At 45.2% G+C, this 25,823-nt stretch overlaps 1 protein-coding gene across 27 annotated transcripts in view; it reads left to right on the forward strand.

Annotated features, from left to right (window-relative positions):
• Positions 1–25,823, forward strand: part of DLG2 (discs large MAGUK scaffold protein 2) — a 1,415,634-nt gene that overhangs the window by 1,349,570 nt on the left and 40,241 nt on the right. For 26 of the 27 annotated variants that reach the window (XM_064169211.1, XM_064169239.1, XM_064169248.1 and 23 more), the window contains 2 exons: positions 6,470–6,646; positions 19,241–19,316. In XM_064169211.1, the coding sequence (XP_064025281.1) occupies positions 6,470–6,646; positions 19,241–19,316 (253 nt within the window). Of the gene's footprint in view, positions 1–6,469; positions 6,647–19,240; positions 19,317–24,185; positions 24,517–25,823 lie in introns of those variants that run through there. The other variant, XM_064169356.1, reaches the window with a different exon arrangement.

Genomic DNA, 25,823 nt, shown 5'->3' on the forward strand with positions numbered 1-25,823 from the left:
GTTCCAACCCCCCTGCCATGGGCAGGGACAGCCTAGATAAGGCTGGCCACAGCCTCATCCAGCCTGGCCTTAAACACCTCCAGGGATGGGATCTCAATCACCTCCCTGGGCAACCCATTCCAGGCTCTCACCACTCTCATGCTGAACAGCTTCCCCTTCATGTCCAGGCTGAATCCTCCCACATCCAGGTTTGCTCCATTCCCCCTAGTCACCGTCCCTGGAGGTGTTCAAGAAAAACCTGGATGAGGCACTTAGTGCCATGGTCTAGTTGACTGGACAGGCTGGATGATAGGTTGGGCTGGATGATGTTGGAGGTCTCTTCCAACCTGGTTGATTCTATGATTCCTCTAGCTACAAGAGTAGATGTTATTAGAAGTAGAAATTTACAGCACAATGTAACTTAGCTTTTGAACATACATCAAATGATGAAGTATTTACACTAAGTGGAAGCCAAAAATGCCTGTGTTTTAGTGGTCTTCATTGCCACGTGGACACCCCACTGGCTGTTTAGCAGTATATAGCTTGGCACTGGCAGTATTTTCCTTTCAAGCAATGTCTGAGCAATTAGCTTTGATGCCGTTATGAAATACGTGTTTCATGTTTTACGCTGATGTGGGCTCCCAAAAAATGATTAAGAGGCACCCAAGCACAAAACTGAAACCTGTTAGGTTCTGTCCAAATTACTGCTGGGATTAGCCTGGTGTAACGATCACTTCTGAAGTCTGGAATAGCATCAGAGAAGCAAGTCTGGAATTCTGAATGTTCACACCTTCTTCTTCACTTCTCAGGACAGCATTTCTTAATTTTCTATGAGCAAGAGGTCCTCAGCAAGAAGACAGCAGCAATGCTGACCTTACTGCTGTCTACAACTACCTGAGGGGTGGCTGTGGCCAGGAGGAGGTTGCTCTCTTCTCTCACGTGGCCAGCACCAGAACGAGAGGACACAGCTTCAAGCTATGCCAGGGGAGATTTAGGCTGGAGGTGAGGAGAAAGTTCTTCCCTGAGAGAGTCATTGGACACTGGAATGGGCTGCCCGGGGAGGTGGTGGAGTCGCCGTCCCTGCGGCTGTTCAAGGCAGGATTGGACGTGGCACTTGGTGCCATGGTCTGGCCTTGAGCTCTGTGGTAAAGGGTTGGACTTGATGATCTGTGAGGTCTCTTCCAACCCTGATGATACTGTGATACTGTGAATGCTTAGCACTGGAATAGGATTTTTTTACTTTGAAAATGTTCTGCAGATATTAAACATCCCCAGGGATGGTGACTTGACCACCTCCCCAGGCAGCCAATTCCAAGGGGCAATCACTCTTTCTATGAAGATGTGATGGTTTGGGAGCTTGCTTCAAACTAGCACAGAAGAACTTCTTACTGATGTCCAGCCTAAACCTGCCCTGGCACAGTTTGAGACTCTGTCCTCTTGTTCTGCCACTGGGTGCCTGAGAGAAGAGATCAACCTCCCCCTGCCCCATAGCTACAACCTCCTTTCAGGCAGTTGTAGAGAGCAATGTGGTCTCCCCTGAGCCTCCTCTTCTCCAGGCAAGGAAGGGTGGTTGGGAGCCCCTCCTGGGGACTCCGGTTCCTGGGAGGGCTGTTGCGTTTCTGTATTGCTTTTTAACTTGTATATTTCTGTCTATAGCTGTATATAGTGTAAATGCCTGGTTGATTATTGTGCTAAGCTGTAAATATAGAGCTTCATTCCTTCATTTCCAGCTCATCTGAGTCTAGTCTGGGTGATCACATAGGAGTGGGGGGACAGGTAACACCCAAACCATCACAGGTGTTGTGGTGGAGGGTGGGTCTCTTGCTGGACTGGGTTGCTTGTGTGCTCTGCTCAAAACATTATATACTGCAAGAATGCTGCTATGTTTCAGCCTGTCCTCTGATGTTCCCTATGGTATGGCAGATCTGTCCAAGGCATCTTGATAAAGAAACTTGCACAGATCACATACACTTCAGTCAGAGATGAAGTTTCCCCTCTGATGGAAGTTTCAGGGTCAAGCAGTATCCTGTAAGACTGGGCTGTCACTGCCCAAAAACGTGAAAGAGCAAAGCTGTGCCCATTTCCTTCAGCAGGAGAGAGATCTGACTCTATTCATTCTGTGTTCCTTCAGCTGACACTCAACAGATGCAGATGTGTTACTTTTCCATGTATCTGCAAGGCTGAGCACAAAGGGGACTGGGTGTTGTTCATCAGGTAGAAAATTAGAAACGACATGTCAGCCTCTGAAATAGAGCTTGCAATTGGACTTGTGGAGATCCAGATTTTACTTACAGCCTGAGAACTAAAAGGAGGAGGTGAGGATGAATGTGTTTAGGTCTTTCTGTTGCCCAAGGTCATGTTAACTCCTGCACGCATACAACAGTGCCTAGAGTGAAGATCTCAGTTTGTTTTATAGCTGGGCCAAATGCCAGCTTACAAAAGTATGTTTTACAGAGCCAGCACTGCTATCAGAGTTGTAAGCTTAAATACAGTTATGTTATCAACTTAAACCTGGCTCTTAAACCTGGTTCTTAAGTTGAAGTGTTTAGGACAGAGCGTTGAAGTCAGCTTTCCTCATTTTCATTTACTAATGGAGTAATCAACATCTGCAGAGTCTGCAGCAGTAAAGTCTTTCCCTCAGTGAAAAGTGAGCTCAAATTCTCTTGTCTGAGATCTAGAATCTCATTTTAATTAGCACTGCACATGATTACTCCAATCAAAGCAAGTTAGTGGCAAACACTGCCATCTGCATTCATCGTTAACATCAGCTAACAGGATGGCTGTCAGTGGTTTTCAAGTTGCTGCATGGCCTCTGAGGTGCAAATGTCTGTTCAAGGACAAAGAATGTGGCCCTACTTTCTTTCTATTAGTTAGCCTTTGAAACACACTCTTCATCTTCAAACTGGACATGAGGAGGAAGTTGTTCAGCATGAGAGTGGTGAGAGGCTGGAATGGGTTGCCCAGGGAGGTGGTTGAGGACCCATCTCTGGAGGTATCACAGAATCACAGTATCATCAGGGTTGGAAGAGACCTCACAGATCATCAAGTCCAACCCTTTACCACAGAGCTCAAGGCTAGGTGATTAAGGCCAGGCTGGCTGAAGCTGTGGCCAGCCTGATCTAGGGTAGGATGTCCCTGCCCTAGACAGGTCCCTTCCAAGCCTGACTGATTCTATGATCTTAAAACATGCCAAATGGAGAGCATTTCCAGTTTGGCTTGTTTAATTTACATCTGGGATGTGACAGTATTTCATATTCTCTGCAACAGAAGATGCAAACTCATTTGGTTTGAGTCATTTAATTATGCATGGATCCCAGATTGCATTATAGCTGCCCAGTGGTCAGTGTGGTTGCCACCTGTGTGGTTCCAGTTTTGAGCAGTTGACAGGCTTCCATGGCAAGGTACACTGTTATCCAGTGAAATTTTTGAGGACAATGGCTGTTCAAAACAGTGGTAAAACTCTGACCACTGCACACTGATAAGGACAGTACCAATGGGATGATATGTTCTGTGCTGCTTGGGGAGGTGGTGGAGGCACCGTCCCTGGAGGTGTTCAAGCAAAGCCTGGCTGAGGCACTTAGTGCCATGGTCTGGTTGACTGGCTAGGGCTGTGTGCTAGGTTGGACTGGATGATCTTGGAGGTCTCTTCCAACCTGGTTGAATCTGTGGTTCTATGATTCTATGCCCCTTTGTGTGTGCACTGACATTTCTCCAGAGATCAGCTGTCATTAATTGGTTAATAAGAGGTGTCTGATAGTGCTTAGCTGCTTCTGGCTTTATATGCTGCTTTGCCATTTGTCCTTACAGAAAGCCTGATTTGAGAAGGCCACAGATGACCTGCTACTGATAAGAATCTTTTATGAATGTAAATTCCTGTTAAGATACAGCTAAGTTTTTAAAGGATTTCCACTGCTAAGCTATTAGATTCTGCAAAGGTGACGTGCAGTCCAAGACCCTTTACCAGGAAAGGCACAAATGTTTCTAAAATCATTATTATGTACAATTCAGCAGGATTATTTATTGTCTTCACCCTCAGAGAAAAGAATTATCTGGGCTTTTCTGAAGCCAGTATTACATGACTGTGAACTCTTAAAGAGAAGACATATTCCAAAGAGCATTTTTCTCCCTCTTAACCAGACCAGCATTTTTCCTCCCTCTTAACCAGATCTCTGATGCAGAATGAGTGCTTCTGAGAGCTTCTGAATTATTTTGACTGCAAAGTTACGACTCAGATATTTTTTTTCTACAGTTCTCCCCATTATAAGAGGTAGCCTTGAGTGTTTTCACTCTACCCATAAACCTGCTATAATCATTCTCTACAATTGCACTACAATGCACAACAATTAATAACATCAAATCCATCTCACAGAAGTGTTTACCACTTAAGAGTGTGCCACAGCTTTATTTCTGACAATAACAGAGTAGTAATTATTATAGACCTCTTGGGATTTTACTGATCTAACATTTCAGTCAGGATTATCACCACATGATTTTCCCTACAGGAAATAAACATCAGTTCTTGACAGGCATTATCTTTAATCAATATTTTATATGAGAAAAACATTCCTATGTATTTTTTTTTCCTGTCAGAAACCAAGATCTGGATTTTTAGTTGGCTAACTCCAAGAAGTAACCCCTGCCTAGGCAACAGCCTTGCTGGGAATCATATGCAGGGTATTTTCCTGAGAAACCAGAGTATATCAATATCTTTATTGATGATTAGGATGAGGGGATTGAGTCCAGCATCAGTAAGTTTGCAGATGACACCAAGCTAGGAGCAGGTGTGGATCTGTTGGAGAATAGGAAAGCTCTGCAGAGGGACCTGGACAGGCTGGATGGGTGGGCAGAGGCCAATGGGATGAGATTTAACAAGGCCAAGTGCAGGGTTCTGCACTTCGGCCACAACAACCCCAAGCAGCACTACAGGCTGGGGACAGAGTGGCTGAGAGCAGCCAGGCAGAGAGGGACCTGGGGGTACTGGTGGACAGTAGCTGAAGATGAGGCAGCAGTGTGCCCAGGTGGCCAGGAAAGCCAATGGCATCCTGGCCTGCATCAGGAACAGTGTGGCCAGTAGGACAAGGGAGGTTATTCTGCCCCTGTGCTCAGCTCTGGTCAGGCCACACCTTGAGTGCTGTGTCCAGTTCTGGGCTCCTCAATTCAAGAGAGATGTTGAGGTGCTGGAATGTGTCCAGAGAAGGGTGACAAAGCTGGTGAGAGGCCTGGAGCACAAACACTGAGGAGAGGCTGAGGGAGCTGGGGGTGTTTAGCCTGGAGAAGAGGAGGCTCAGGGGTGACCTCATTGCTGTCTACAACTACCTGGAGGGAGGCTGTAGCCAGGTGGGGGTTGGTCTCTTCTGCCAGGCATCCAGCAACTGAACAAGGGGACACAGTCTCAAGTTGTGCCAGGGGAGGTCTAGGCTGGATGTTAGGAGGAAGTTGTTGGCAGAGAGAGTGATTGGCATTGGAATGGGCTGCCCAGGGAGGTGGTGGAGTCACCATCCCTGGAGGTGTTGAAGCAAAGCCTGGCTGAGGCACTTAGTGCCATGGTCTGGTTGATTGGCTAGGGCTGGGTGCAAGGTTGGATGATCTTGGAGGTCTCTTCCAACCTGGTTGATTCTATGATTCTGTGTCTACCTTGAAGAGTATTGGTGTAAGTGCTGGGAATAGGGCTGGATGAGGCTGAGGCTTGGTATCACCATAGCTTGGTAATACAGGGGCAGGCTGAAGATCTTCCCCAGGATCTTGGTGGAATGCTTAGGCAGTACATTCACAGTTATGCCCAGACTCTTTTGTGTGGACATACTGTTACAGTTTAAGATCAGTGTCCTAACTGTTAATTGTAAATATTTTTTTTCCCAGAGGATGCAGGAGAGTCCAAGGGATGTACATCCCTAAAGGGGCTGAGTAAAATACAAGATATATTTATCCCATTTTACTGGCTTGGTATTTTTCTATAGAGTTGGGAATTCAGAGTGTTCTTGCTCTCTTTTCAGGTTGTTTTTCCTTCTGTCTCTCCCTCTGGTCTTGCTTGCTTCTCTGTGCCAATCATTGTTTAGGCTATGTAAGAACACTGACTGGGAGCAGGGAAGAGATAGTAGTGTGGGCTTTGGCCAGGGGAGCATGCTGGGCTTTGTCTAGGGTGGGTAGCTGGGCTATTGTCTGGTTGCATATGTAGATATGTACTTATATATGTTTATTACCTTTTGTATTTAGCCTACTTTTATAAACAGTAATTTCCTTTTAGTTCCAAACACTGAGCAGTGTGGTAATTCACTCTTTGAAGGGTAAAGTCCAAATTCTAAGTGGTGTAAAACCACCAGACATACCCAAGAGATTCACTTCACAGCAGAAAGTTGTCCTCTGGGCAAGACCTTTACCTGTCTCAAGGAGCAAGGGTTGGCTGTGACTTGAAATACGACAGTGTGTTCAGATGTAAATGTCCACAAAGCTGATAGATCACCTGTGTTCTTATCTTTCTTTCCTTCTACAGAGCCATGTTTGACTATGACAAGAGCAAAGACAGTGGCCTCCCAAGTCAAGGGCTCAGTTTTAAGTATGGAGACATTCTTCATGTCATCAATGCCTCGGATGATGAGTGGTGGCAGGCCAGGAGGGTCACTCTGGAAGGAGACAGTGAGGAGATGGGAGTTATACCCAGCAAGAGAAGGTGAGTGCTACCTCCTGCTTCCTACCTCCTTGGTTATGATGTTAAAGTATTCCATTTGATTCCAGAGATAGACTGGATCAGTCAACTGAAATAATGGAGTAAGCAGAGGAAAATCCCACAGTTATTATTTCAAGACTAGAAAGATTTTTGATGTGAGATTTCAAGAGTTCAGGCTGTTTAACTGTACTGAGAAGAAACTCAAATGGTGACACTACTATAGTGGATTAGTAAATTCACAAAGAAAGGAGTGGGGGGGGGGGAAGCATCATTTACTGAAGAGCTCCAGCAGAAAAAGGAGCAGGCAGAACCCAAGTGTAGGAAATAGCTCTGATTTTGAAGCAGAGCACATGTTTTAATGTCAGGGTGATTAGCCATGGCATCAAACTGCTGAGGGATGTAATGAATGTCTTGACATTTTCAAATCAAGATTGTATGTCTTTCTTATGAGAGAGTAATAGAATTAAACTGCTCAGCCTGTGTCATGTAAAGAAATAACCCTAAATTATATAATGGCCCTCTTTGGCTTCAAAATCTGTTAATTTAATCTCTGCCTGCCTGATGGATAACCAATATCACAGCAAATTTTTCATTTAATGTAAATGAAGGAATCTGTAGCCACTCTCCAAGTAAAATCTGAATCTCTGTTTATCTGTGATGGATTCAAGCTGACTGATGGAGAGAAAACAGACATCTGGATCTCTCTTACCGTTCCTATAATTTACTCTGCTTAGGTGCTTTGGTAAGATTGGCTACAAGCCTCTGATAGTATCAGAACTACCACACAGATCAGTATTACTTTCTGCCTCCGTTGATATTTGCTACATAAAGGTCAAGAACCGAAAGGGTAGGAGGAAAATGAAATCTGTCAAAGCACACTGCATTTCTCTTTTGCAGCAGTGCTCCCATACTGCATATAAACTTTCTATTCCTATCTCTATCAGCCTTAGCATTCATGTAAAAATCACCACGTCCATTTTTTACAGCAGGGGAAATGTGACATTTGATGCTCTGCACAGCACCTGCTGCTGCTTTAAGAGTGTTGGCCCAGGTGCTAATAGAGTTCATGGTTCTCCTTGTTCTAAATCGCATAAAAGGAAACTGGAGGCAAACAAATACCTGGTTGACATGAGGGCTGCAAGGACTTTATTTTCTCTGACCATGATGATACTTAAACAGCAGCAACACCAGGATTTTCATCCAAAAAACAATTTGGGAGTTCTATCATAGACAGAAATAAAAAGGACATTATCTTTTTTAAGATGGGAAAAACATGCTTGGGGGTGCTGGTGCATGAGAAGCTCAACATGAGCCAGCAGTGTGCACTTGCAGCCCAGAGGGCCAGCCAGAGCCTGGGCTGCATCAGGAGAAGTGTGGCCAGCAGGTTGAGGGAGGTGATTCTCACCTTCTACTCCACTCTTCTGAGACCCCACCTGCAGTACTGCATCCCTTTCTGGAGCCCCTATTACAAGAGGGATGTGGATGTGCTGGAGTGTGTCCAGAGAAGGGCCACTGAGATGCTCAGAGGGCTGCAGCAGCTCTGCTATGAGGACAGACTGAAAGAGTTGGGGCTGTTCAGTCTGCAGAAGAGGAGGCTCTGAGGTGACCTTCTTGTGGCCTTCCAGTATCTGAAGGGGGCCTACAAAAAAGCTGGGGAAGGACTCTTTAGGCTCTCAGGGAATGACAGGACTAGATGGAATGGAGGAAAGCTGGAGGTGGGGAAGTTCAGAGTGGATGTGAGGAGGAAGTTGTTCAGCATGAGAGTGGTGAGAGCCTGGAGTGGGTTGCCCAGGGAGGTGGTTGAGGCCCCATCTCTGGAAGTGTTTTAAGGCCAGGTTGGATGAGGCTCTGGTCAGCCTGATCTAGGCTAGGGTGTCCCTGCCCATGGCAGGGGGGATTGGAACTGGCTGATCCTTGTGGTCCCTTCCAACCCTGACTGATTCTATGATTCTATGCCTGTTAAACAGGTAAAGTCTCCAGCTACTGAAAAAAAGCAATACTTGCCTACTCCTAACTGCTGCAGTAAATACAGTTGTAATGACATGATTGGATCACAAATGGGGGAAAGGAAAGTCTATCCAGTTATTACTGAGGGAAATTCGTGCACAAAGCTCACTCACAGGCTGCTGCCTACTGTGAAAAGCTATAGGAATGTGTCATGTGTAATAAAAACAGGGAAAGGAAAGGGCAAAACAAAGCAACTGATTAAGATAGGGAGGTGGAGAGGATGTAAGTGCCTAAATGGTTCCATGCAACAAGGTTGGTGAAGGGTTTGGACCACAGACCCTATGAGGAGAGGCTGAGGGAGCTGGGGGTGTGCAGCCTGGAGAAGAGGAGGCTCAGGGGGGACCTTGTTGCTGTCTACAACTACCTGAAGGGAGGCTGTAGCCAGGTGGGGGTTGGTCTCTTCTGCCAGGCAACCAGCAACAGAACAAGGGGACACAGTCTCAAGTTATGCAGGGGGAAGTATAGGCTGGATGTTAGGAGGAAGTTGTTGGCAGAGAGAGTGATTGGCATTGGAATGGACTGCCCAGGGAGGTGGTGGAGTCACCGTCCCTGGAGGTGTTCAAGAAAAGCCTGGCTGAGGCACTTAGTGCCATGGTCTAGTTGACTGGCTAGGGCTGGGTGCTAGGTTGGACTGGCTGATCTTGGAGGTCTATTCCAGCCTGGTTGATTCCATGATTCTCTGATAAGCACAGTAGTGTTTTCAAGGACAAAAGATAGAGGCTCTCTAGTCAAGGGCAGACATATAGTGCAGCCTAGCAAAAAGATGTAGCTTAGGAAACACTGCAAGAGAAGACCAAAAAAAAACCCCCACCAAACAAAGAAGAAGAAGGGGGCAAAAAAAGTCAAGATGAAAATAGATTGGTTAGAATCTCAAAATAAGAGTCTTGAATTTGAAAAGGTGAAAGTATAGTTAAAATGCTCTCCACTTATCCTGATTCTTCACTAGTGAATCTGAGAGGTCTGGAAAAATCAATGACATCTGATTTTCTGTCTCCATTAATGTAATGAGACCTGAGGTGGGGAGAAGTTGCTATTATTTCCAAAGAGGCTTATACAGAGTTACTTTTTTTTCCAGTACACTGAAAACTGAGTATTATTTCTGTTCTGTGAATTCTGGGTGATTCCTCAGAACCAGTGAGATTGATGTGCTCTTGCCAGCCTCTCCTGTGGTCATTTACACCACCCAAGGGGAGGATGAGCAATCAATGCATACAAAGCTGTGCTACAGAGAAAAAAAAGCTCATCATATTTGCCAGAATGTTCTAATTCAGAGTTGAATTTCCTCTTGTAGGTGTTGTTTATTCACTATGAGACACCTCATCTAAAACAGAGCAGTCCTGCATTGATCAAATACAGGCATCTATGGCACAGAAATCTTCATTTAAGCTGCTTATGCCAAGAGGCTCTATCTCTTACCGTTTATTATGGGGCTACTTCTGTAGGCATTACAGCTCAGGGGTGACCTCATTGCTGTCTACAACTACCTGAAGGGAGGCTGTAGCCAGGTGAGGGTTGGTCTCTTCTCCCAGACAACCAGCAACAGAACAAGGGGACACAGTCTCAAGTTGTGCCAGGGCAGGTCTAGGGTGGATGTTAGGAGGAAATTGTTGCCAGAGAGAGAGATTGGCATTGGAATGGGCTGCCCAGGGAGGTGATGGAGTCACCATCCCTGGAGGTGTTGAAGAAAGAAATGAATGAGACACTTAGTGCCATGGTCTAGATGACTGGACAGGGCTGGGTGCTAGGTTGGACTGGCTGATGTTGGAGCTCTCTTCCAACCTGATTGATTCTATGATTCTATGAGAACAGGGCACAATCATCATGCTGGGCAGAGTCTCCAAGGTGAGACCAGTCTTCTAGACCATAACTACCAGTCTTCTACCAGTGTCTTAGTTTGTGGTATTATCTGTGCACTGTGTTAACACCTGAAATGCTCCCCTATCATTAAACCCCACTACTTTATACTAGAATGACCAACAGAATCACCTGCACTACACTGTAATTACTTGTAGATTCAAATTTCTATACATGCTGGGCTTTTGCTCACAACATTTTTTATTTGCCTCGTTGTCCTTCCTGTTGTCTGGATAAACAAAATAAATTCAGCTTTCCATATGGGACAGCAGCAAGCTGAGAAGCCTATGTTTATGTTTCCCTTCTCATGGAAAGACTCACATTAGTTAAAGCAAATCAAAGAAAAGCATGAAACCACTGTGCATAAGTTAGAATGTATTAAATTCCTCTACAGTTGCTCCCATTCAGTAGTAAATTTTAATTTGCTGTAGTCTTGATTTTACAGCTCTGGTTCTTTTCATTTATGCTGAGTCTCTGCTCAAAAGAAAAGCTCCAACTTTGCAAGCAAACTTCATCCTCTTGAATGTCAAGCTTCGGTATGATGTGTGCACATCTGCCTGATTTGGGTCTGGGGGTCTGAAAGTAGTTTGGGCTGTGATTGCACAGAATCATAGAATCAGTCAGGGTTGGAAGGGACCACAAGGATCACCTAGTTCCAACCCCCAGGGACATCCTACCCTAGATGAGGCTGCCCACAGCCTCATCTAGCCTGGCCTTAAATACCTCCAGGGATGGGGTTTCAACCCTGAGCAACCCATTCCAGGCTCTCACCACTCTCATGCTGAACAACTTCCTCCTCATGTTCAGTCTGAATCTCCTCACCTTCAGCTCCACTCTCATGCTGAACAACTTCCTCCTCATGTTCAGTCTGAATCTCTTCACCTCCAGTTTTGCTCCATTCCCCCTACTTTTGCACACAGATTCCCCCTAGTAATTTCACACAGCTCGCCTCAGAATGGCTGAGTGTAAATTCTAACCACTTTTATTGCTCCTCCCACTGTAGCCAGCAGGGATTTGCCCATGAAACACTACAAACACTTACAGCAATTTTTCTCTTGCCTTCAAGATGTGCAGCCACAAAACTTCTCACAGACTGAACATCATTCTCATATAGGCATTTTCAGGTAGTTTAACTACACACCTGCCTGCAAAATGTTCTGCAATATCTTTGTTACTGTTAGCTGAAGGTGAATGGTGGTACCAAGCCTCATCTTTGTGATCTCAGACAACGTTCTTCCCACAAACACATGTAACTGTGCTCTCCTTCCAGAGCAAAATGGAAAGTGTGTAAAAAATCATTGCTTCACAAACATTTAAGGACAAGGAACAAGAGATCTTCCCAGTACAGGCGTCCCTGTGGGCAAAAAGCCAACTTCAATTTGTTCTTCTGCTCAGCTTTGCAGAAGGGCATCTTTATCCATTCAACTGAGTTTTCTTTTTAATGGTTTCCTTTCTAAACATCCCTTAAGACTTCAGTCCCTGGATGTTAAAACTTTTTAACATGGCATAATCATGTAAGCTTTGTCTAAAACCTGACTGTGCTTACTAAGCTAATTAGGGGGGGAGAGTAGATTAAAATTGATATGTATATGTGCATATAACCTTTTTCCTCTTCTGTTGCAATGGTATGAAGTTTTTATGCAGAAGGAAATCAGCCCTTAGCTTTTAACCAGGATAAGGTTGTTCTATGAGAATTCACTTCCAAATGGCATTAGGTCTACTTCCCTCCCTTCCCCCCTCTTTAGATTTTGACCAGATGCTGAGTTGCTCACCATAAGCAAATCGCTGAAGGTGGAGAGCTGAATTAGAGCATGTATCATAGAATCAAACAGATTGGAAGAGACTTCCAAGATCATCCAGTCCAACCTAGCACCCAGACCTGTCCAGTCAACTAGACCATGGCTCTAACTGCCTCAGCCAGGTGTTTCTTCAACACCTCCAGGAATGACAGCTCCACCACCTCCCTGGGCAGCCCATTCCAATGCCAATCACTCTCTCTGACAACAACTTCCTCCTAACATCCAGCCTAGACCTCCCCTGGCACAACCTCCTTGTTCTGTTACTGGTTGTATTGGAGACCAACCCCCACCTGGCCACGGCCTCCCTTCAGGTAGTTGTAGACAGCAATGAGGTCACCCCTGAGCCTCCTCTTCTCCAGGCTGCACACCCCCAGCTCCCTCAGCCTCTCCTCGTAGGGTTTGTGCTCCAGGCCTCTCACCAGCTTCATTGCCCTTCTCTGGACACATTCCAGTACCTCAACATCTCTCTTGAAATGAAACATAGGTAATATTTATCAGAGATGCTGAGCATGTGTGAACATTGTTGGTGTGTTTGCCTGGAGGATTAATGGCACTTAATGACTTTATTTATATGCTTCTCAGACCAACGCTGAATGTTTCCACAGCTTCTCATCTGCCTGCTATGCCTGTAGGGAGCAGCAATGCCTCCACGGCTGCTAATGCAGCCCTGACCATTTCATAACTAAGATCCACTCTTCAGGGTTCATTTCCAAACTTTTGTACATAGTGAACAGGAAAAGAAGTGAAGGGGCCTGGAACACAAACCCTATGAGGAAAGGCTGAGGGAGCTGGGGGTGTGCAGCCTGGAGAAGAGGAGGCTCAGGGGTGACCTCATTGCTGTCTACAACTACCTGAAGGGAGGCTGTAGCCAGGTGGGGGTTGGTCTCTTCTGCCAGGCAAGCAGCAACAGAACAAGGGGACACAGTCTCAAGCTGTGCCGGGGGAGGTCTAGGCTGGATGTTAGGAGGAAGTTGTTGGCAGAGAGAGTGATTGGCATTGGAATGGGCTGCCCAGGGAGGTGGTGCAGGCACCGTCCCTGGAGGTGTTCAAGAAGAGCCTGGATGAGGCACTTAGTGCCATGGTCTAGTTGCCTGTCTAGGGCTGGGTGCTAGGTTGGCCTGGATGAGCTTGGAGGTCTCTTCCAACCTGCTTGATTCTATGAAAAGCAGATGTTTTAGGGAATTAGACAGCACTGAAATGAGTTTAAATGTTAACACAGATTAATAAGTAGAATCCTGTGTTCATTTAAGCTAATTAATTTCTCAGAAGGCATCCATCCTATTTAGGCAATTACACAGCCTCAAGCCTTCATTTCTTACCACTACTACCAAGGGACTTCATCTGCTAGCTTAAGTTTGAGACTGCTCATGTGTTTCAAATAACATAGATTTCATTTGAAAGCTGCATTCAAGCTGTTTCCATGTGAATATTCCACACACATAGAAATGCATTTCTTCTAAATTTAACCTGTAACTATAGTAACCAACCCTCTGTGTGTTTCAGCAAGAGCTCCATAAGCCCACACAGAAGGAAACGTGTGTTAATTATCCTTCTATCACAAGACTACAATTGGTGTTATCAGAAACTAGATGGTCACAGTATCACAGTATCATCAGGGTTGGAAGAGACCTCACAGATCATCAAGTCCAACCCTTTACCACAGAGCTCAAGGCCAGACCATGGCACCAAGTGCCACGTCCAATCCTGCCTTGAACAGCCCCAGGGACGGTGACTCCACCACCTCCCCGGGCAGCCCATTCCAGTGTCCAATGACTCTCTCAGTGAAGAACTTTCTCCTCACCTCCAGCCTAAATCTCCCCTGGCACAGCCTGAGGCTGTGTCCTCTTGTTCTGGTGCTGGCCACCTGAGAGAAGACAGCAACCTCCTCCTGGCCACAACCACCCTTCAGGTAGTTGCAGACAGCAATAAGGTCTCCCCTGAGCCTCCTCTTCTCCAGGCTAACCAATCCCAGCTCCCTCAGCCTCTCCTCGTAGGGCTGTGCTCAAGGCCTCTCCCCAGCCTCATTGCTCTTCTCTGGACACGCTCAAGCATCTCAATGTCTCTCCTAAACTGGGGGACCCAGAACTGAACACAGTACTCAAGGTGAGGTCTAACCAGTGCAGAGTACAGGGGCAGAATGACCTTCCTGTTCTTACTATCCAGACTTGGAAACCAAGAGCTTTGCAGGAATCTATTCCAATGTCATAGAATCATCACAGAATCAGCCAGATTGGAAGAGACCTCCAAGATCATCCAGTCCAACCTAGCACCCAGCCATGTCCAATCAACTAGACCATGGCACTAAGTGCCTCATCCAGGCTTTTCTTCAACACCTCCAGGGATGGTGACTCCACCACCTCCCTGGGCAGCCCATTCCAATGGCAAATCACCCTCTCTGTGAAGAACTTCTTCCTATCATTTGTGTGGAAGTTAGGGAAAGGGACATACATGGACCAGTTTGGAGGACATAATAAAATTCAGTTCTTTTTGCCAGCTATTTATTGTCTAATAAAAATTCATTATCAAGCTAGCTTTGCAGGAGTCAGCTGAGAGTTCCTAGAGCAATTCCTAATCTTAGACAAACAGAGTTACTGTTTCAATTATAGGTGGCTGGTCATATTTTTCCCTCCCTTGGGCCAGTAGTTGATAGATTCTGTAGATGATTTTGCAAAGGCACTGAATGTCAGTTCTACAGTAATGACCACATTAGTCAAGGTGAGTAAGGACATAAGTAGCTTCATGCCTTCTTTAGATTTCTTGTAGAATCACAGAATTGTCAGAGCTGGAAGGGACCTCAAGCATCATTCAGTCCCTATGGGCAGGGACACCTCACACTACATCAGGCTGCTCAGAACCCCAGCAGGTTTACCCTTAAAAACTCCCAGGGATGGACTTCCACCACCTGCCTGGGCAGTCTGTTCCAGTGTCTCACCAACCTCATGGTGAAGAACTTCTTCCTAACATCCAATTTGACTCTACCTACTTCTAGTTTTGCTCATTACCTGTAGTCCTGTTACTACCTGACATCCTAAAAAAGTCTCTCACCAGCTTTCTTGTAGGCTCCCTTAACATACAGGAAGACCACAATGGTTTTCTTGGGGTCACTTTTGTCTGGGGGATAGCTCATCCCCTCTTAGGTATTTTGTTTTAATTCCTGGCGTTATCATTTAAGTGTACAGTGTTAAAATACATAACACAGGTAAATTCTGTAGTTATGATCATAGAATCAACCAGGTTGGAAGAGACCTCCAAGATCATCCAGTCCAACCTAGCACCCAGCCCTAGCCAGTCAACTAAACCACAGCACTAAGTGCCTCAGCCAGGCTTTTCTTGAACATCTCCAAGGACAGCAACTCCACCACCTCCCTGGGCAGCCCATTCCAATGCCAATCACTCTCTCTGCCAACAACTTCCTCCTAACATCCAGCCTAGAGCTCCCCTGGCACAACTTGTTTGGCATTGGCTTGTTGCTGATGATTTTGATATGTGTTTCTCTCTGAAAGGGAGTTTTTTAGCTCTCAGTTGTCTTCTCATTCTGAAGGTATTGCATATACAACATAACATCAACAAGTTCTTCACAGAGAGAGTGATTGGCATTGGAATGGGCTGCCCAGGGAGGTGGTGGAGTCGCCATCCCTGGAGGTGTTGAAGAAGAGCCTGGCTGAGGCACTTAGTGCCATGGTCTAGTTGATTGCACAGGTCTGGGTGCTAGGTTGGACTGGATGATCTTGGAGGTCTCTTCCAACCTGGTTGATTCTGTGAACTTCTCTCTCAAGCAGTGTTTGTTGAAGCTGTGGATATCAGCACCTTATAGCTTTTGAGACATTTCATTCGGGCATTTAAGCTTTTGAAAATATGTGACTGCTGGGATTGCACAGACTAGGCCAAGTTTTGGTTCATATCACACAACAGTTTGGGCTCTCAGGTCCTGGAAGGTGGGCCCACAGTGGCTGTGTGGTCTGATTTTGCAGACCAGGATTGAGCTTGCAAAGAAACCGTCCTTTTTGCCCTCCCTTTCTGCACTTTGGTTCATCTGCTGGGACAGTCTTGGTGAATAAGTGCAAGATTTGTTCATACCAAATTGATCTTGAAGATGAGCTCATCCAGTGCATCTACTAATGAGTGGTTGGTTAATGGGGCCAGACTAGAACCAGCCCAAAGAGACCTCTGGTATGTGTAGTTTATTTCCTTTCCTATTCAGCCTCACTATTTTGCAGCAGGTACCTCCCCACTCTGCTTTCAGAACTTACCCAATTGCAATGAAGCCTTTGTTAAAATGAGTCAGAAAAACAAATTCTTTGCATTCTGTCTGCTTTGGGTATGGAATAACTAAGACCATCCACCCAGATTGCAGCGTTTTAGTGGTTGAAATTTGCTGTCTGTCCCCCCAAGCATTTGCAGATCTCCTCAGAAAACTGTTTTTTGGCATAACAGTGTAGTTTTAGATAACCACAATCTCAGGGGAGTTTCTCTGCACTTGCCTATTGAATCAAATAGCATGCCTCCATCTTTCAGAAGATAGATTTGACACTGGTTTGTAAATAGAGCTTTTAAAACAAGAACAACTTTCCAGTGACAGTATCATCAGAATAGCTTCAGTCAAACTGAGGGCAAGACCCTTAAAAATCCATGGCATTCTAAAGCCACGTTGCAGAACCTAAGATTTAAACAGTGATCCTAGTGCAAAGGGCTCTGTAAAGGTATAGAGAGATCATCTGAAGGTGTGGTCAATGTTGGTTTATGGATTGGAGGCAGTCAGAAAAGTTCAAGTACCTAGCACATTTGGTAAGGCTTTCCCATTAACTTGTTAGTCCCTGGAAGGTTTCTAGTTACCTCCTTGCTACTTAGACCAGTATGACATTCTGTTTTCTTCACTGCCAGGCAAATGTTTCTCTGAAGCATTAGGGAAAGGAGTTTCCTTTTCCCCTCTTAAAGTCTGCTCCAGCCAGACAAGTTGATTGATCATTTATTTGAACTCTTTAACTCCATTGCAGCCTGTTCAGCTTGCTTAGGCAGTTAGTTTTCTGCTGTGGAGAAGGCAGCAGTGAGAGTCACTGCTAAAAGCAGTGAGGTAGGGGTCCAGTAGTGTGGGAAAGGAGCAAGATTCTCCAACTGCAATTTCTTGCATCTTCTCACCACATCAAACGAACTGGCATTCTTTCTGTTTGGCATTTACTGTGAGCTTAGACACTATTCACCACCACTGTGTCATAGGCTGTTTTGTCAGGCATTTTAAGATGAAGCATGAGGGAAAGGAGCTTCCTTTTCCCCTCTTAAATCTACTCCAGCCAGACAAATTGATGGATCATCTCTTTGAACCCTTTTAACTCCACTGCAGCCTGTTCAGCTTGCTTAGGCAGTTAGTTTTCTGCTGTGGAAAAGGCAGCAGTGAGACTCCCTGCTAGGAGCGATGAGATAGAGGTCCAGTAGTGTGGGAAAGGAGCAAGACTCTCCAACTGCAATTTCTTGCATCTTCTCAACACTTCACATGAACTGACATTCTTTCTGTTTGGCATTTAGTGTGAGCTTAGACACTATTCACCACCACTGTGTCATAGGCTGTTTTGTCAGGCATTTTAAGCTAATTTTAAGGGTTTTTAACTGTAGTTCATGACTTTGAAACCATGTCAGTGTGGGGCGGGGGCAGCATGTTGAAAATAGATTTTTTTAATTGGTGGGACTCACTTTACCTTCTTTGGATGATCTAAAAGTTTATCATCATTTATGTAAGGTAGGGAACAAAGTTCCTTCTACAGGGAGACAAAAAGGTGCCCACACAGAGGGAGTTTCTTCGCTAAAAGAGTTGTTAAGCATTGGAACAGACTGCCCAAGGAAGTGGTTGAGTCACCATCTCAGGAGAGATTTAAAACATGTGTAGATGTGGGACTTGAGGACATGGATTTAGGATGATTAGGTTTATGATTGGACTTGATCTTAAAGATCTGTTCCAACCTAAATGATTGTATGATACTATGAAATGTATTCCATCTTAAAGTGCACATCTGAAAGCACCAAGGTAAACAGCTTGTTCTTTGCTGGTCCCTGTTTGATTCCTCTCACTACAGAAATAACTCTTGCCTGATTTTTGCTCAGCTTAAATTGGAGAGGGTAAATCTGTCCTTAAGGGGTTTTTGCCACACTCTCACATATACTGGAAGGCAGTGCTAATCTGCTGGTATAGGACAACCAAGGCTGCTTGTATCCAGCCCTGCCTTTCAGTGCTGCTTGGCTGAGGAAGTGACCTGACATCTCTCCTTTTCCAACTTATCACATTTTCTTTAAATGCCCTCTTTATACAGAATAAACCACAAATGGCCTTAAGATGTCAGCCAGGTGGGGGTTGGTCTCTTCTGCCAGACAACCAGCAACAGAACATGGGGACACAGTCTCAAGTTGTGCCAGGGCAGGTCTAGGCTGGGTGTTAGGAGGAAGTTGTTGGCAGAGAGAGTGATTGGCATTGGAATGGGCTGCCCAGGGAGGTGGTGGAGTCACTGTCCCTGGAGGTGTTGAAGCAAAGCCTGGCTGAGGCACTTCGTGCCATGGTCTAGTTGATTGGCCAGGACTGGGTGCTAGGTTGGGCTGGATGATATTGCAGGTCTCTTCCAACCTGGTCAGTTCTGTGACTCAGTCAGTTGGATAGGGCTGGGTGCTAGGCTGGACTGGACGATCTTGGAGGTGTCTTCCAACCTGGTTGATTCTATGATCTAGTCAGTTGGCTAAGGCTGGGTACTAGGTTGGACTGGATGATCTTGGAGGTCTCTTCCAACCTGGTTGATTCTATGGTCTAGTCAATTGGCTAGGGCTGGGTGCTGGGTTGGACTGGATGATCTTGGAGGTCTCTTCCAACCTGCTTGATTCTGATTTTATATCAAAGGTATGGTAGAAAAAGCTCCTCTAATCAACAGCTGTTTCTTTATTTGTGTTTTCTTTTCCCCAGAGTTGAAAGGAAGGAGCGGGCACGCTTGAAGACAGTGAAATTCAACGCGAAACCTGGTGTAATCGACGCAAAAGGGGTACGTAGATAGTGACACCTTTTGAAACTGTGCTTGGTAATCATTGTAGATGGTTCAGAGAAAATTTTAGCACTCTTAAGTAATATTTTGATTGTTGCCTAGAGACTCAGTGGAGTCTGGTGACCTGGAGTGTAGTGAAATGTAGGCAGGAATATAGTCTGTTATGATCTTTGAAATAATTAAACATTCTTTTTATAATAGGCAGTGCCTCCTAAATGGAAGGAGAAAATAGAGAATGTTCTCTGATTGCTGTGATTTTAGTAAAGTGATGGATAGAGGAGGGGGGAAAAAAGACATAAAACCCCAATGCATTTGGAAAATTGTTTAATGGAATACATCGAGAAGTGGATAAATTCCCTGGTGTAGTGGTTTGGATGTTACCCTCCACCTCCCCACACTTTGGAAACCACCCAGACTAGACTCAGCCAGCTCTGGAAATTTGAATGAAGCTTATATTTACAGCTGGCACAATATACAAGCAGATATTCACAGTATACACAGTTATAGACAGAAATACACAAAATAAAAGGCAATACAGAAACACAACAGCCCTCCTAGAAACCTGAGTCCCCAGGAGGGGCTCTCAACCACCCTTCCACCTTCTCCCACCCCTCTCAACCTTACCCCAGTCCCAAGGAAGAATGGAGGTTCGGCCAGGGGGTTAGGAAGCAAAGTGGATTAATCAGAGAGACAGCAGAGAGGCCAAAGAGAGAGAAATGCAGCCCAGGAGCTCCCAAGCAGAAGTGCCTTATCTATGTTTGGATTCTTGTTCTTATACATCTCAGCAAGCCTATGAGAGAAGTAGACATCCCCCTTGTTCTTCTCACCAAATCTGTAATCTAGTTCTTCTCACCCAAACATTCTAGCTGGGCTCAAACTATCAACACCTGGCTTCAGAAGGTGCTACATCTAAACCACAACATAGTCCTTGATCTAAAAATTAGGTTTTGGATGTTCTGCTTTGACAGTTGTGACAGACATTGAACACAGGTGTGTTTCACAGCAGGCACATCAGGGCAGCCAACACAAAACAGGCAGTGAACAGCCACTCTGCAACATTTATTTTCCACCACAGTCTACAGCTCTCACTAGGCTGGTGTCTAATATCCTGTACATTGCCATCTAGCTGGCAAGAGCTGTAGCATGAGGAATGCCCCCAGTTCTGGCTGTTGAGGTATATTTTCCAGCTGCAGCATAGATAACACTTGTAGCAGCAGTGAATACTTGACATGACATTTTCAGGCATTTCATTTTGAAAACTGTCCAGTTGGCATGCATGGGATTTACAGCTGAGGGCTTCTGTGAGCAAACCCAGAGACAGAGCTTCAGAAATCAGCAGCAAAAAAAACCAAACCCAAAACACTCCTACTTGGCTGCAGAAAACACAGCACGGGGCCAAAACTGGGTGATGAGAGGACACAATCCTGTAGGTAGCTGCTGAAAAGGGTCAAAACCAAAGTGGTTCAGCCTATCCTTTCCAGATCTGCTCTTCTTGCCTAGTTTAAAATTGTCATTCTCAATCTCTTCTTGCTTCAGTTTTCTCCATAATATGAATAATACTTCCTTTGCTCTGATTTATGCTATCCTTAACTCAGACAGGATAGCAGGGTAGGAAGTTCATCTTGCTATGAACATGCAGATCATAGCAACCAGCAACAGAATAAGCGGACACAGTCTCAAGCTGTGCTGGGGGAGGTCTAGGCTGGATGTTAGGAGGAAGTTGTTGCCAGAGAGAATGATTGGCATTGGAATGGGCTGCCCAGGGAGGTGGTGGAGTCACCATCCCTGCAGGTGTTCAAGAAAAGACTGGATGAGGCACTTAGTGCCATGGTCTAGTTGACTGGATAGGGCTGGGTGCTAGGTTGGATTGGACGATATTGGAGGTCTCTTCCAACCTGTTTGATTGTATGATACAGATGGGTTTTTGAGGATTAGCAAGGAGGAGACTACCATATAATAGTATTCTGAACCTGCTGCTGATCCTTGAAAAGCTAGAGGCAAAATTTTTCCACCCTGGTTGATTCTATGATTCTGTGGTTCTAAGACTCCTTCTCCATAGGGCTGCTTTCCAGCAGATCACCTCCCGGCTTCTACTGGTGCAGTTTATCATTCCTTAAGTGCAAGACTTTGCACTTATCCTTGCTGAACCTCCTTAGGTTCCCTCTTTTCCCAGCTCTTTCATCTGTCCAAGTCTCACTGAATGGCTGAGTTCTGAGTCCCAGGCAAATGCACTGACTGAAACCAGGTTTTGAGATTTACAGGGTGCATGGAATCAGAGTTCAGCCTCTGCACACAATCTTTGCACATGCAGGTGGCTTGGTGCACCACACTTAACAAAGTGCACTGTGCAAGTCCCTCCCTGCATAGCCTCAGGAGGCAGAACTCCATTTTTTCAGTTTGAAATGACCATTCACTGCAGCCCTGTAAATTAATGTTGCTGTTTATCTTGGGAGATAAAAAGCTTTATATTGCCAATGAAATCACTTGTTAAATGTCGATTTCCTGTACGTAATCACAGCCACAGGGGAATAACTCATTCACATAACTAATGGTCCTTATTCAAGTGACTCTGTGGAGAACTTAATTACCTTTTAGATTCTCCAAATTGGGTTTTATTTTCACATTTTTGACATCAGTGTGACATTAATCTTCCAACCGTTCACATCAATGCCTGTTTCAGTGTTTAGGACATTAAACAATGACAGACCAAAACTACTGAACCCTTTGGGTTTGGGATATTTCACTACTGTTAGGTACTGGATGAAATTTGCTTTCTTCTACTTTAAAATAACAAAAATAATCCCACAACATCAGGGCTTCTGATTGTAGAAGTATAAAGGGGGGAAATGTTCACTAATAAATGAAGCACTAACACGAGGTTCAACAAGACCAAGTGCAAGGTCCTGCATCTGGGTCAGGGCAATCCCAAGCACAAATCCAGGCTGGGCAGTGACTGGCTGGAGAGAAGCCCTGAGGAGAGGAACATGGGGGTGCTTCTGGACAAGAAGCTCAACATGAGCCAGCAGTGTGCACTTGCAGCCCAGAAAGCCAACCAGAGCCTGGGCTGCAGCAGGAGGAGTGTGGCCACCAGGTGGAGGGAGGTGATTCTCCCCTCTACTCCACTCTGCTGAGACCCCACCTGGAGTACTGCATCCAGTTCTGGAGCCCCCATTACAAGAGGGATGTGGCCATGCTAGAGCATGTCCAGAGAAGAGCCATGAAGATGCTCAGAGGGCTGCAGCAGCTCTGCTATGAGGACAGACTGAAAGAGTTGGGGCTGTTCAGTCTGCAGAAGAGGAGGCTCCCAGGTGACCTTCTTGTGGCCTTCCAGGATCTGAAGGGGGCCTACAAAAAAGCTGGGGAGGGACTTTTTAGGCTATCAGGGAGTGACAGGGCTAGGGAGAATGAAGCAAAGCTGGAGGTGGGGAGATTCAGACTGGCCGTGAGGAGGAAGTTGTTGAGCATGAGAGTGGTGAGAGCCTGGAATGGGTTGCCCAGGGAGGTGGTTGAGTCGCCTTCCCTGGAGGTGTTCAAGAAAAGCCTGGCTGAGGCACTTAGTGCCATGGTCTAGTTGACTGGCTAGGGCTGGGTGCTAAGTTGGACTGGATGAGCTTGGATGTCTCTTTTAACCTGGTTGCTTCTGTGATTCTATCTAAGCTGTAGCCTATTTCTCTATCAAAACCAAACAATGATGCCTATATGCCATGTGTTGGTCTCTTCTGCCAGGCAACCAGCAACAGAACAAGGGGACACAGTCTCAAGTTGTGCTAGGGCAGGTCTAGGCTGGATCTTAGGAGGAAGTTCTTGCCAGAGTGATTGGCATTGGAATGGGCTGCCCAGGGAGGTGGTGGAGTCACTGTCCCTGGAGGTGTTCAAGAAAAGCCTGCGTGAGGCACTTAGTGCCATGGTCTAGTTGATTGGCTAGGACTGGGTGCTAGGTTGGACTGGATGATCTTGGAGGTCTCTTCCAACCTGGTTGATTCTATGATTCTGTGATTCCCCATGGCTGTTTTACAGGGCTGCACCAAGGGGCAGAGTTTCCAGGACACTCTCTGCCTTAAAGTTTCAATCATTAAACAAATAGGAAAGATGAAGTAAGGCAAGACAGCACAGTTACTATTTCCTGAGCCTCAGTCTATGGAGCCCACTGGTCTATGGGTAATCAATGGAAAATACAGCAACCCAAAGTCTTCTGTCTGATGTTTTTATGCTGGAAGAAGCTACAGGACTTATGTGAGCACAAAGTAAATTAAAAAGTATGTTTCATGCTGTTGAACTTAAGCTCAAATCCCAAGCATTTTCTGATGCTCACCTTGGTGCCAAAGGGAGCAGAATGTGTGAGTAGCTGTGAGCAGGGTTATGTATCTGCCAAAGCAACATACTGAACTCTTAGTAATTTTCCCTACCATAGGCTTCAGGCTGAATAAAAATAGCTTTTTCCTTTTCTAATCCTAAAACCTGCTGTGCTTGAGGCTTTTCACATTTTTTTTTTTACTGAATCCAGAAGAATGTCAAAAGATGCAAATATTACAGAGGGAAAAGAGATGAGCCAGTAATCTGCCTCTTTTTTTTCTCAACTGTTGTAATTACAGCCAGTCTCTCAGGAGACAGAAATAGCACCTCTTTTGCTTTTCTCCCTGTCAGATCATATACTCTTGCTTGACTGTCTCTTGAAAATATTTTTTATAGTGGAAACTGTAGCTCTTGGAATGAACATTATCAACATCTCACGTTTTCACTAAGATACATGGCTATTGTCTGTTCCCAAAGATGTGTTCCTCTATCTTGAAGCATAATGTTTAGGTTAAACTTGAATTTATACAGAGAATTGGCTTTTTTTTATATATCAAATGCTTTTTTATTTCACAGCTTCTTTGGCCTGTGGATCCAGAACATTGTCCTATGGGCAAATACACAATTTCACTTCCCAGTGGAATAAATTCAATGCTTCTTAGATTCTCTCAGTTTCTAATGCATGTGTCAGGTTGTGTGCTGGGTGTCCAGTCCATCATTACCAAGATTCATTGCCAGAGGTATATGCTGGATGCTAGAGGGAAGTTCTTCACAGGTGGAGTGATTTGCCATAGAAATGGGCTGCCCAGGGAGGTGGTGGAGTCACCATCCCTGGAGGTGTTCAAGAAAAGCCTGGCTGAGGCACTTAGTGCCATGGTCTGGTTGACTGGATAGGGCTGGGTGCTAGGTTGGACTGGACTTCCTCCTAACATCCAGTCTAGACCTCTCCCAACACAACTTGAGTCTGTGTCCCCTGGTTGCCTGGCAGAAGAGACCAACCCCCACCTAGCTACAGCCTTTCAGGTAGTTGTAGACAGCAGTGAGGTCACCCCTGAGCCTCCTCTTTTCCAGGCTTGTTTTGATCTTTTTGCTCAGTGTTTCTGCAAAGTACATTAGAAATTCTCCTGCCATCAGCATCCACTTCACTTATGTGCTGAATTAATCATATGAAATTCAGGTAATAAAACAGCACATAGCCAGAAAAAACCTTACTGTACAGTATATCATTGCTCCAGGATATCTTGAGACACTCCACAAAGTCATGCTGTAATGTAATAATAATGCCTGTTGGGCCCAAGTCACAGTGGAGAGTAAAGCAAAACAAGTGAGTCTTCAATTTTCATTTATGTCATGCTAGCAGTGTTGGCTCCAGCAGGGAAGTGGCATGCCTGAAGGAAGCTGGGTTTTGTAGGAGGTGGGACACTTCTAGAATTGTGAAAAATACTGTCAGGTCAAATTTGAGGCTTTTATTCAGCTGAGGCAAAGGACTTTGTTTTCAGAGCTTTCCTTTTAAAATCCAGTAGGTGTTTTTCTTTCAAATAAAACCACTACAGTCAAAAGTCTTTCGGTCTCTTCCAACCTCTAAAGTTCTGTGATTCTGTGAAAAAAAAACAGGGAAGGAAGAAAGAAAGGGAGAGAGAGAGAGAGAGAGAGAGAGAGAGAGGAAAGAAGAAAGAGAGAGAGGAAAGAAGAAAGAGAGCAAGGAAGAGAGGAAGAGAGAGAGAAGGAAAGGAAGGAAAGAAAGGAAAGGAAGGAAGGAAGAAAGAAAGAGAGAGAGAGAGAAAGAGAGAAAGAGAGAGAAAGAGCGAGAGCAAGAGAGAGAAAGAGCGAGAGAAAGAGCGAGAGAAAGAGAGAAAGAGAGAAAGAGAGAAAGAGAGAAAGAAAGAAAGAAAGAAAGAAAGAAAGAAAGAAAGAAAGAAAGAAAGAAAGAAAGAAAGAAAGAAAGAAAGAAAGAAAGAAAGAAAGAAAGAAAGAAAGAAAGAAAGAAAGAAAGAAAGAAAGAAAGAAAGAAAGAAGGAAAGAAAGAAGGAAAGAGAGAGAGAGAGAAGGAAAGAAGGAAGGAAAGAAGGAAAGAAGGAAAGAGAGAGAGGAAGGAAGGAAGGAAGGAAGGAAGGAAGGAAGGAAGGAAGGAAGGAAGGAAGGAAGGAAGGGAGGGAGGGAGGGAGGGAGGGAAAGAGAGAGATAAAGAGAAAGAGAGAGAAGGAGATAAAGAGA

The sequence above is a fragment of the Pogoniulus pusillus genome, chromosome 3 (assembly GCF_015220805.1).
Source record: "Pogoniulus pusillus isolate bPogPus1 chromosome 3, bPogPus1.pri, whole genome shotgun sequence".
NCBI classification, from domain to species: Eukaryota; Metazoa; Chordata; class Aves; order Piciformes; family Lybiidae; genus Pogoniulus; species Pogoniulus pusillus.